The 12101-nt window shown below is 37.3% G+C and overlaps 1 protein-coding gene across 1 annotated transcript; it reads left to right on the top strand.

The window, feature by feature from the left end:
* Positions 1 to 5404: 5404 nt before the first annotated feature.
* il34 (interleukin 34) lies at positions 5405 to 11896 on the top strand. The gene is made up of 7 exons (XM_046865361.1): positions 5405 to 5711; positions 6867 to 6989; positions 8522 to 8643; positions 8756 to 8833; positions 9069 to 9251; positions 10203 to 10365; positions 11095 to 11896. The coding sequence occupies exons 2-7, from the start codon at positions 6950 to 6952 to the stop codon at positions 11139 to 11141; spliced, it is 633 nt and encodes a 210-aa protein (XP_046721317.1). The 5' UTR covers positions 5405 to 5711; positions 6867 to 6949; the 3' UTR covers positions 11142 to 11896.
* The last annotated feature ends 205 nt before the right edge of the window (positions 11897 to 12101 follow it).

The following is a 12101-nucleotide window of genomic DNA, read 5'->3' as shown; positions in this document are numbered from 1 at the left end:
AGAGGTGGAGAAGGTGGAGAAGTTCAGGTACCTGGGGTCAACAGTGCAAAATAAAGGAGAGTGTGCTAGAGAAGTGGAGAAAAGAGTGCAGGCAGGGTGGAGTGGGTGGAGAAGAGTGACAGGAGTGATTTGTGATAGTAGGGTATCTGCAAGAATGAAAGGGAAAGTTTATAGGACTGTAGTGAGACCTGTTATGTTGTATGGAATAGAGATAGTGGCATTGAGTTAAAGACAGGAGGCGGAGCTGGAGGTAGCAGAGTTGAAGTTGGTGACAAGGTTGACAAGGTGAGGGAGGCGAGATTGAGATGGTTTGGACATGTGCAGAGGAGGGACATAAGTTATATTGGTAGAAGAATGCTGAGGATGGAGCCACCAGGAAGGAGGAAAAGAGGAAGGCCAAGGAGGAGGTTTATGGATGTGGTGAGGGAAGACATGCAGGTAGTTGGTGTGAAAGAGGCAGATGTAGAGGACAGGGTGGTATGGAGACGGATGATCCGCTGTGGAGACCCCTAATGGGAGCAGCCGAAAGAAGAAGAAGTATATAATATCGTATGAAGATGGAAAAATAACATAAATGTCTGATTGTTATATCTTTAATGTAATCCTCAAAAAAACATACAAAAGTGCTTTGAGTCTCTAGCAATGAACAAATCTACACTGGTATGTAAGATTACAAATGTAATAAAAATATAACTTTTGAATCCTACAAAGCAAACTTGGAAAGTGCTAATTTAAGGGGTTTCAGGAAGAGGTAGGTCTTCAATCGTTGCTTGAAGATAGCCAGGGACTGTACTGTACAGACATCTAGGGGATATTAATTTCACCACCTCAGTGCCAGAACAAAAGAGCCTTGAAGTATACTTACCTCTCATTCTGAGAGAAGGTGGTACCAGGCGAGCAGTGCTGGAGGATCTCAGACAGCATGGTGTAGTGCGAGATGTGATGAGGTCTCTGAGGTAAGATGCTGCTGGTCCATTTTTGGCCTTGTATGCAAGCATCAATGTTTTGAATCTCATACGTGCAGCTACTGGAAGCCAGTGGAAGGGAGCGCAGCAGTGGGGTGGTGTGGGAGAACTTGGGCAGATTGAACACAAGTCGGGCAGCTGCGTTTTTAATCATTTGCAGTGGAAGAATAGTGTTCAGTGGAAGACCTGCCAGCAGAGAGTTGCAGTAGTCGAATCTTGATATGTCAAGAGAGTGAACAAGCACCTGGGCAGCCTGTGTGGACAGAAATGGTCAAATCCTTTGGATGTTGTAGAGACATGTGGGAAGAAGGACAGTTGATTGTCCATAGTTACCCCAAGGTTACGAGCAGTGGCTGAACGGGAGAGCAGTGTCATGAATTGTTATTTGGAGATCTTGACCTGGAAATGAATCACCTGGGATGACCAGAAGTTCTGTTTTGCTGGGGTTGAGTTTTAGTTGTTGAGCACTCATCCATGAAGATATGTCTGTCAAGCATGCCGAGATCCGAGCGGAAGCTGTGCTATCTGATGGAGGTAAAGAAAAGATTAGTTGATTGTCATCTGCATAGCATTGGTAAGAAAACCCATTTGAGGATATGACTTCACCAATGGAGTGGGTATAGAGAGAGAAAAGGAGGGCACCAAATACCAAGCCTTGTGGGACGGTAGACTAGAGTCTTGTGGCTGACATACCATCATGAAGTATTGTGGGGGTAACATGAGTAGGTGGTAGTTCAGTGGTTAAGGAATTGGCCTTCAAATCCCACCACCACCAAACTGCCACTGTTGGGCCTTTGGGCAAGGCCCTTAACCTTCCCCTGCTCAGTTGTAAGTCCCTCTGGATAAGGGTGTCTGCCAAATGGGATAATTGTAAACATATTGCCCAGGGGCTGCTTGTCTTCAGCCTGATTGTTTTTGCAAAAGGGGGTGGAATAAAATTCTAAAGTCTAGATGTGTTAAAAGAGAAAGTAAAAAGACTTATTTTTAAAGAGATGCTGTAAAAAAAAAAGTAAAGGGTTCGATCAGAGAGTTTTAGTTGGGAGGGGTGTTCAGATGTAGGAAATCAAACTGCTTTTTTTGTATTTAAAATATATCCAATAATTATTTATAATTTTTTTTTCTCTATTTCCTGTATTTTTGTTCATTGGTATATTGCATTAATGACATAACAAGTCTGACATTTATGTTGTTATTTCTGTCTTTATATTTGCAAAACCCGCAATTTTTTATATACTATGTAATTTAAAATCAAGTTTCAAGAGTCTCATCATAAGTTGCTCTTGCAAGAAAGTGCATAATGGAAGTAACATGATTTCACTTATATTGCATCCTTTAATGGGGTGTAATGAAAATCTAGCTAGAAGAGGTTAAAAGTTCTACATATTTACAGCATATTACATTGAAATACTATATGGACAAAACGTTTTTTGACACCTGAATTTTCAGCCATATATGGTTCTTTCTCAAACTATTACCAGCAAGTTAGATACACAAAATTTTATTAGAATGTCTTTAAATGCAGTAAAATGAAATGTTACCTTCACTTGAACTAAGAGACCCAAATCAGTTCCAGCATGACAATGCACCTGTGCACAAAGCGAGCTCCATGAAGATATGGTTTACATGGTTTGGCAGTGAAAAATATTGAGTGGCCTGCTATAGAGCTCTTATCTCAAACGTACTGAACACCTGTAGGATGAATTGGAACACAGACTGCACCCTAGGTTTCCTCACCCTACTTCAGTAGCTGAATTTACTAATGCCCATGTGGCAAAATGAGCACAAATATCCACAAGAAAAATCTATAATCTAGTGGAACATCTTCGCAGAAGAGTATAGTAAGTTTACATTTATGGCATTTAACAGATGCCATTATCCTGATTGATGAACTGTACAAATACATTTGTTAACACCTGAAGGTTAAAGGAATTTGTGTAGTTGAACGTTAGTCCAAGTCCAACATTTTAATCACTGAGCTACCACATTTCCAAATGGTGACTAAATGTGGAATGGGATGTTCAAAAAGCACACACAAATCTTACAGTCAAGTGTCCAAAAACTTTTGTCTTAGTATTGTATTTTCAAAACAATGCTAATATTGATTAAAATCATGGACATATGTTGTTTTTGTTTTTTTTTCTTTTTCTTAGTTTTTAAATCTAAGATGTATCCTTAACAGCAATTTATTATAATCAGTGTTGAGTCAAAGATTAAAATAGATTCATTTAAGTGTGTTTTACTTTATTGGAAAACCCTGCAAGAATGTCCCACTCAACATGAACAAAGGTTTCCCAAATTTGCAAACCACGGACTCAAAACATGTTTTCACATGTTTTTCTAAATGTGATTATGTGAGTCATCTTTAACCCAACCCTAATACATTATTACAGAGTAGAATGACAGCAATGAACAGCTATATTAAATTCTGTATTTGAAACTAATTATTATGTACTTCACTAAAGCTGTAGAAGCACACTTTTGTTATTGTTGCTGCTCATCACTCTGAGCAAAGTTTGGAATTAACTAATTGAGGATTGTTTTGTAACGGACTAATGGCTAAAAGGGAAGTGTTACATTTTGAAGTGGATGTTGAAGTCATCTCCTTACTAAATATCAGATCATTTAAGCTTAAATTTGGAGCTCTCAGTTCATATACATTTTTGATGTCAAACCCAAATTCTTTCAGTGTGGACCAAAAATAAATAAATAAACAATTCCTTTTGCTGTTCCAATATTTTTGGAGGATGACTATGTGTGTAGATATTCTGACCAGGTAAACCACCTGCCTAATATTGTGGAGGTTTTTCTGCCATCAATATAGCTCTGACTCTTAAACCCACAGACTCCACAAGTGGCAGTACACCAGCCGAAATGTAAGCAGCAGATATTTAAATGAGTTTGACAAGGGAAAAATGTTGATGAACCAGCAACAGGGTCATGGTTTCTGACCACAAGGCTCATTGATGCACATAGGGAGTGAAGGCTGGCCCATGTGGTCCGATCCAACAGACAAACTACTGTAGCTCAAATTGCTAAAGAAGTTAATGATGTAATGTTTAAAGGGTCAGGACTGTTTTGGCAGCAAAAGGGGACTAAGACAATTTTGGCACGTGGTCATAATGTTATGCCTGATTGGTGGATATAAAGTTATTCCTGATGTTATGCAAATTCATTAATCTGGGGAATTTGGTCCTTGCAAGTTCTTAAGGGCACATTATCATGCTGAAAGGTGCAATTGCCAATAGGCAATAACATTGCCATTAAGGGTTGCCATTGCTTTTAGGAAATATTGCTGTCAATAAGTTTTCCCAGCAATACTTTATGCATTTAGCTGACTTCTCCTTCCCAGATAATGACACAGACACACCTGTGTCCATCCACATGTCTTAAAAAATGTGATTCACCAGTCCAGGCAACAGTGGACAAAGTTCAGCATGTGCACTCTGACTGGTCTGTGGCAACACATGCCCTTTTGCAGCAAGCTAAAATACATTGTGTTTTGACACCTTTTTTAAAAAAAAATTGATATCCTGCATGAACTCAGAAATTTGTGCTACACAAACTCTTTTGTGCAATCAGACAAGATGGGCTTGCCTTCACTCACTACACACGTCACTATAGCCTTGAGTGTCCATGGCCCCAGTTCACTTGGACCACTTTTGGTAGACTCTAACCACTGCATATGAGGAACCACCTCGTTTTGGACATACTCTAACCCTTTCATCTAAAGCTATCACAATTTGGCCCTTGTCAAAGTGGTCCAGATCCTTGTTTAATATTTTGATTTCTGCTCACCAAATTTGAGAACTAATTGCCAAGTGCCATTGTAATGGGATATTAAAAGTTATTCACCAGTCAGATTCTTTTTCATAGAAATAAATAGTTATGACTAAATCTAATGTGATATAAATGAATGCTTGATAGGCTGAAAACTGTTGTCTGTTGTGTTCATAATATGTCAATGAAGACTTTGGAGAGGATTCAGAAAAAGAAACCTTTTTTATGTCACAAATAAGTGTGCTACAATCTCTCTCTCTCTCTCTCTCTCTCTCTCTCTCTCTCTCTCTCTCTCTCTATATATATATATATATATATATATGGAGATATATGGATATATATATATATATGGATATATATGGATATATATATATATATATATATATATATATATATATATATATATATATATATATATATATGGATATTTATTATGGAAGTAAATGTAAAATCCCAAATGATAAATCATCAACCAATGAAAATTGTTTTGAGAAAGTGCTTCTTTATTGTGTTTAATAAACGTTTTCTCTGTATGTGTAGATAATCATAAGAGGAACTTGACACTCGGTTAACCCAGAAATTAGTGAGATATTTTTTCCTTGATGTTTTTTTTGGTATAAATATTGCAGTTAGCCCTGGGAAGTTGTGGTGTAACAGAATACTTCGCGCTGAGCAAACGAACAGATCAGTACTGTGCTGTGGGTCAGTGACGGGTTAAGGTGTAAAGTGAAAGTAAAAAAAGGTCCCGCTTAGCGCACAGACCACTGAAACGCACACTCGGCGGGTCAACGCTGAAAAACCAATAAGAACGGCGTGGGAATTTCCAGGTCTTTTTGCACGATTTCGAGACGGAGAAGGGAGATCACACCCGAAGCCGGATACGACCACTTGACTGAGCGCAGAGAGCTGTGGCGCGATCAGACGCAGGCAGGCGTCGAACAACCTCATCGAAAAGCCTGATTGAGAGAGGTGCGTGGACCTTTCATTTCTTTCTTTCTCACTTAAATGTCGATTTAGACCGGTTTTGCGCCGACACACTCGATTTCAATTTTTAGTATGTGCATGTTGGGTATTCATTTACACTATTTTATGTCTAATACAAAGCTTTCCCTTTTTTGGGGGCCACTTTTGACGCACATGTGCACTTTATTGCGCAATTCATCTGCTTTTCATCACACTTCGGTATTTTACACTGGAGCCGTGACTGCATTTCACTTCACTGCTGTCCCTTTTCTTACGTTTTGGACTGGAAAGCTGAATCAGTCAAGTGTTCCTGTGCACTTCTTTTTGCTTTGGTTTTGGTCATGTACCACATATATACAGTTTCAAGAGCAGGACTAATATATCAAATCGTTCATTTATATAAGTTTTAGTATACAGTGGGGGGCGCGCGCTTATTAGCTGGTAAGTCCTGTCCCACGCGTGCGCCCCCCATGTGTGTGTGTGCTCGCGTGTGTAGTTGATTTCTATGGACCAGTGTTTAAAATAAACTGCTTTCGACTTCAGTGCAGATTGTAAGTGTGAATTCAGCAACGTGTATTTTATCTAAAGTTCTTCTATATTGTATGTCAAAGCAATATGTATTTTTATCTTAAATTCGTATATACTGTATGTCAAAAAGACTGTTCCAAGATCAGTATTTGGAATTTTGAAGTGTGAAAATATTGGATAGAATATTTTGATGTAGTATGGCATGTAAAAGGATGCTCACACATTTGCTGCTTAAAGAAGGTTAAACTGTAGGGGAAAAACATAGATTGGATTTAATGTCTAAGTAAGTATGTTATGTGCGCAGGCTGTGCTGTCACAGGGAGGACAGTCAGAAAATTGTCCTGCACCCATGCTGAATGGAAGTTTTAAGGATTATATACTGTGTTAGCCAAAAATTTAATCGATACAGCAAGAACATTCTGTTCAGAAAGAACCACATGACTGATTTTTTTTTCCTTCACAAGAAAACAAGTGTTTAGTTATATTACATGCATGTACATGCCAAACAATTGCTAAACCTGTGTCAATCCAAGGTGAACATGAAAGCAGCTGTGAAGATATTAAATGACACAAATGTGTGAAAACAGTGCCAATGCCTTTACTGATGCTCTGATGTACCATCTGCTGTTCCAGGCTGCAGACATTTGCACTTGAACTTTGAAAGGGTCTGCATTTGGATTTTACTTAGGTGTGGAGAGCAGAGCTTCAGCAGAAGCATGATCTTGTTTGAGTCTTGGCTGCCTAAGTGGCTTCTGGGTAAGTGAGGTCCTTTCGTATTTTGTATTTCTTTTTAAGAAAATGCATCGCATATGGTCACAAGTCACTCTAATCACATGTAAGCTCTATTGAGAACATATGTTCCACATTTCCCATAAAGATCTGCACCAGTTTATCTTAGTGTTCAGAATTATGTCTGTTGTCTGTCAGACATCGAAATGAGTTAGCTAAAAGGGATTTTAGAGTTTTTTTGGGAGATGTTTTTGATCATCATATGATGATCGAGTGAGAAAGAAGAAGAGTGATCGCTTCCTGAGCAAACACAAGTGGCCAGTTAACTGAAATGTACTTCAAGAGAAAAACTCCAAGAGAAAAAAAAAACTTTTTACTGATGAAGAAGGATGGAGTGACGCAAAAGAGTTACGTTAGTCCTCTCTTGTGGTTTTCACAGCTATGTACGGAAGCTACTGTATATGTTGATGTGCACGCTGTGTCATGTAGACATGTCTTGGGTTATAATCCTACTTAAGCGATTTTCTTTTGCGTCTTACCACATCCTGTACTAAAGAGTCAGGGAGATGCAGAAGAATAAAGAGAAGGTCTAACAGAATTAGTAAAAGAACAAAAACCGAGAAAGATTGTGTTCAGAAGGATAAGCTTTGAAGTATATGAGTGGGAACTGTGGCCAAATATATTTGTAGCTATTCGAGGTGTGCTGTCTGATCTGTGTTTCAGTCGAAAGAGCCGACTGACAGCCATCTCTGTGTCTGTATCCTATAAAATCTCTCTGGTACCATTGACACATCATTTAATCTGCATCCGCATTAATCTTACAGTACCAGTGCGAGTCAAACCCTGCAAATTTCTGGAAACGCTGTGATAAATTTTACAGTGAATTACAGTATCAAACAAATAACTGCATTGTGGCTGATTATGGCTGGTGTGTATTTATTCAGCATTTTATTTATTCTGGAATTGTTTGCTTTCCTTGAGGGAGGAAGATGTAAATTCTATCTAAAAAACAATATGTATATTTTTTGCTTCAGTCTGCGCAGTGTATAAACATTTATTTAGCAAGAGTGTGAGTTAGATAGAAAGATTGTGTGATCGTTTTTCTTTGTAAAGCAGTGGTTTGTGGTTTTGATTTGACTTGGTGAGATGTCTCCTTCCATTTACACATAACTTTTCATTTGCTGTGACAACGAAGACTTTAAAGGGACATTTCACTTGAATTAAATTCTGTTGCATATAAAGTAATAAATAGAAAAAAAAAAAAAGTAACATGACCCAGCAGTGTGTTTGTGGTTGCATTGTTTGGTAAGAAGCAATTATGACATATACATGGATTTCTTACAAGAGATACTCGAAATTCCAAAGCTTCAGCAGAAAGTATCTAGCTTGTAAAAATGTCACTCATGCTTGGCAAAGTGCCAAAACCCTAGAAAGTATTCATTAATAATCTAACTTTGTTTTAACTAGATGGATTATTTGTGCCATTTGGAAGATATTTTATATGCTACTCATTTTAGAAAAAATAATGTTTTTATACAGTGTTTTCTCTCTTTCTCTAGTTTTCCCTATAGGACTGTTGTGGGCATTACCAATCTGGGTGAACTCTCACACACCTGAGTTCTGTACATCTCTGGAAACTCTGAAAGATCAGCTCAATTCATCATTAAGGAGACGATATTTGGTAAAGTAATACTTTGTGAATTACTACACATACTGCAGAGATGTTGTCTATTCTACATTTACTTTACGTGAAATCCTATTTACATGTTTTCAATTTTTTATTTTATTTTCAGAAACATAACTTTCCTATTAACTACACAATTCAAGTGCATTATGAAGAGGTCTTCAGACTGAAAAATATCAGTAGGATGGTGAGCAACTGTTTTGGTTTACTTGATTGCCATGGCATGATCCCACACTTTCCACAATTTCCTCATTTTCTAACACTCACTTACTTTGTTTCTCAGTGATGTCACAGTTTCCTCTTGATATTTATTTAGTAACCTACTCTTGTCTTGTATTATTTCATATTGTCATGTTACAATTTTTGTCTGTTCCTTTTTTCTATTGCAAAATCTTATCCTAGCTGTCATTTATTTGTTTTAGATGAATGAAACTGAAGATGTGAGGGATCTCCAGGATTTGTGGGTCAAGGTCACTGTTAATAGCATAGAGAGGATATTGACAGTGCTGCCAGAGAGGCACCCAACACGTTATAAATACCTTAATAACCTTGATTCCCTTTTTAAAACCATCCAAGAAAGCTACCCAAAGCGGAACTCTGATGAGGTGAGGACAAAGACTTCCAGTGTGCTGACCTTTACTCTGCTAATTCTTTATGCCACCCACCTTCTTAGCTCATTCCAGTCTCAAGAGACTCTGTGAGCTCACTGTCATGTGATGAGATAAGAACATCTGAATTGTAATGCTATTCTGTAATGGTATAAACGATGTTAGAGAAAATGTCATTTCAGATTTAATGTAATATATAAATATATGAATACCCAAAATATTTTCAACAGGGCAGCAGTGGGCATCTGGTGGGCATTAATGAGATGCTGTAATATGTTAGAAAATAAAAAATGTAAACTGAATGGTAATAGTAATTACATAGTAAGAAATAGGTTTGCTGTGAATTGCTCTGGATGGTCCTCCATTAATACCATAAACACCGCACATCCGACAAACATTTTGTATAGTTTATAGATTAACTTACTTGTAGATTTGTACATAAGAACCTTGTTAACATAAACCCTTTCTCATGCTAATCTCAGAAATCTTATTCACAGTATGCTCATAATGAGAATCTTTCTAACACAAGAAGTATTAGCAGTTGTGGAAGAGTTATTATTTATAATCACAGTATTTGGTGTAAAATGGATGAGTTCCCTTTTGAATCTGGTTAGTCTCCAGGTTTCTTACTCATGTCATCTCATGAAGATTTTCCTTGGTACACTCACTCTTGCCTTGGTCCATTGAGACCTTAATCTAAACCTAGGTCTAGATTTCGAGCGATTCTGTGACAATTTTTAAGAGCTGTGCAAATACAATTCAATAAAACTGCACTGAAGGACATTGAAATTCTATATTTACCAATATTGGGTTTTTGGCTGTTATGCAGTACTTTCACATTATTTTCATACATTTCTCATGAACTCATGGTGAATTGTAACCTTGTCTGACGGAAGTCATGCTAACCTGAGTCATGCTGATGATCATGTGTATATGTTTGTGAGACAGGTAGATTATCCAGAAAGCATCGAGAAGGCTTTAGAAAGCTTGCAGTCAACGGACCTTCAAAGGATGAAATCTGTCACACCCAAATCCTTATTTGATAACTGCTATCGGACTATGCACTGCTTATTTCAAGACTGCTTCCCAAGAAACTCAAGCCAAAATGACTGTAAGTAAACATTCATAACTTTTCATTTTTCACAGTGTAAATGAAAATGAATTTAACTTTAGGGCAAATTTGTCATTGTGTATAGCCCTGCTAAACTGGTTTTACAGAAAGGTGAGAATGTTGTTGAATTCATGCCTTGAGTTTTGATTTCATAAAAAGATATTTAATCCAACAATGTTAATAAATGGAGCACAGCATGAAAGTCAACATGAGTGATCTTGTTAAACTCTATGAGGTTGCTTGGGCTTAGGGATTAAATCATTTGGTATGCTGAACTTGTGTACTTCTATGTGAAGTATGTTCCAAACATCTGCTGAGGGAAATGAGAAGGCACTTATGGAGAAGGCACATCTGGTGTTCACTAAGTCCGTTTTTTGGGTCAGTTTAAGCAATCTGGTGGTATAAAACCTCAGCTGACCATCATATCTGGCTAGGCACACAGTGAGTGGGAGCACATGCTCACAGGACTGAGTCAAAGACACAGCTTTCATGACAAGTAAGACGGTAGCGTCTGATCCTGCTGGCTTCCTGCCGTGGTGGTTCGTGATTCACAGCTGATTTATCGCCCCATGGCAAGACGCACTGCAAAACACAATGCAGTCCCTGATGAGTGACGTTTGAGGACAACCACAGACATTTGCACCATACAATTATGGGGTTGCATTTGCAAGACAATATTTAATATATGAAGTAAACTCATCAATGTTCTTTCTTTTTGCACCCCAACAGACTGCAGTGCTCAACACTGGAGAAAGGGGAAAGGAACACAGGGATGAATGACAGTTCCATAAAACAGGAGTTTCTACTGAGTAAATGCATAAAGGCCACAGCTGTTTATTAGTTTACCAGCATACAAGCAATCCATTCTTACCTCTAACCATTCTCCATCCACCATCCATCCATCCATCCATATATATGCTGTAATATATACATATATTTATAGTAACACGAGCACAGTTGTATGTATGTGTGTTGAGTTGAGCAAACCATGAATTTCCTTCTATCTACTATCGCTATTGCAACTATTTGCCCTCATTCACACTGTCTAAAAGGAATTTAATTATGTTTTTGATTATTTCTGGGAAAAATATCAATATATTATATGCGTCTGTGCTATGATCTTCTATATGTTAAAGAAGTGAGCACACACACACACACACACACACACACACATACACATTATATATATATATATATATATATATATATATATATATATATATATATATATATATATATATATATATATATATATATACAATTAGATATATTAGATACTGTATATATAATTAGATGCAGATGTTTTGTTGACTGCTGGCTTAGTCAACAAATTCCTGTTTTCTTTGCTGTTCTGCATTTCTTACAATGTTTTTTAAATGTAGTAATACTTTTTTAACGTGTTTTACTTTTTGAAAGTGTTTTAATATTTTTATTTTTATTTTGTGCGTGCGTGCGTGTATGTGTTATTTATTTTGGGAATATTGTAGTAATCATGCAGACGAAGGAAAAAAATAAATATTCATCTGGCGCCCCCATGTGGTCAAGTGTATTTTTTCTGCAAGCCCTTGAAATCAGTAGTTCTCCTGTGGGTGTTTATGTATAAAATACTTATATAAAATATAAAACTACTGCAGTTCAGTTTCAGCTGCTAAAAACTTGTAGCAAGGCAGGCGTTTCTAAATTACAGCTATTAATGCAAATCTGTAGACCAGTTTTTGTTCAAGAAAATAGCAAGG

The sequence above is a fragment of the Silurus meridionalis genome, chromosome 13 (genome assembly GCF_014805685.1).
Source record: "Silurus meridionalis isolate SWU-2019-XX chromosome 13, ASM1480568v1, whole genome shotgun sequence".
NCBI classification, from domain to species: domain Eukaryota; kingdom Metazoa; phylum Chordata; class Actinopteri; order Siluriformes; family Siluridae; genus Silurus; species Silurus meridionalis.
The sequence above is the reverse complement of the archived record's forward strand: the minus strand, read 5'-3'. Positions and strand labels throughout refer to the sequence as shown.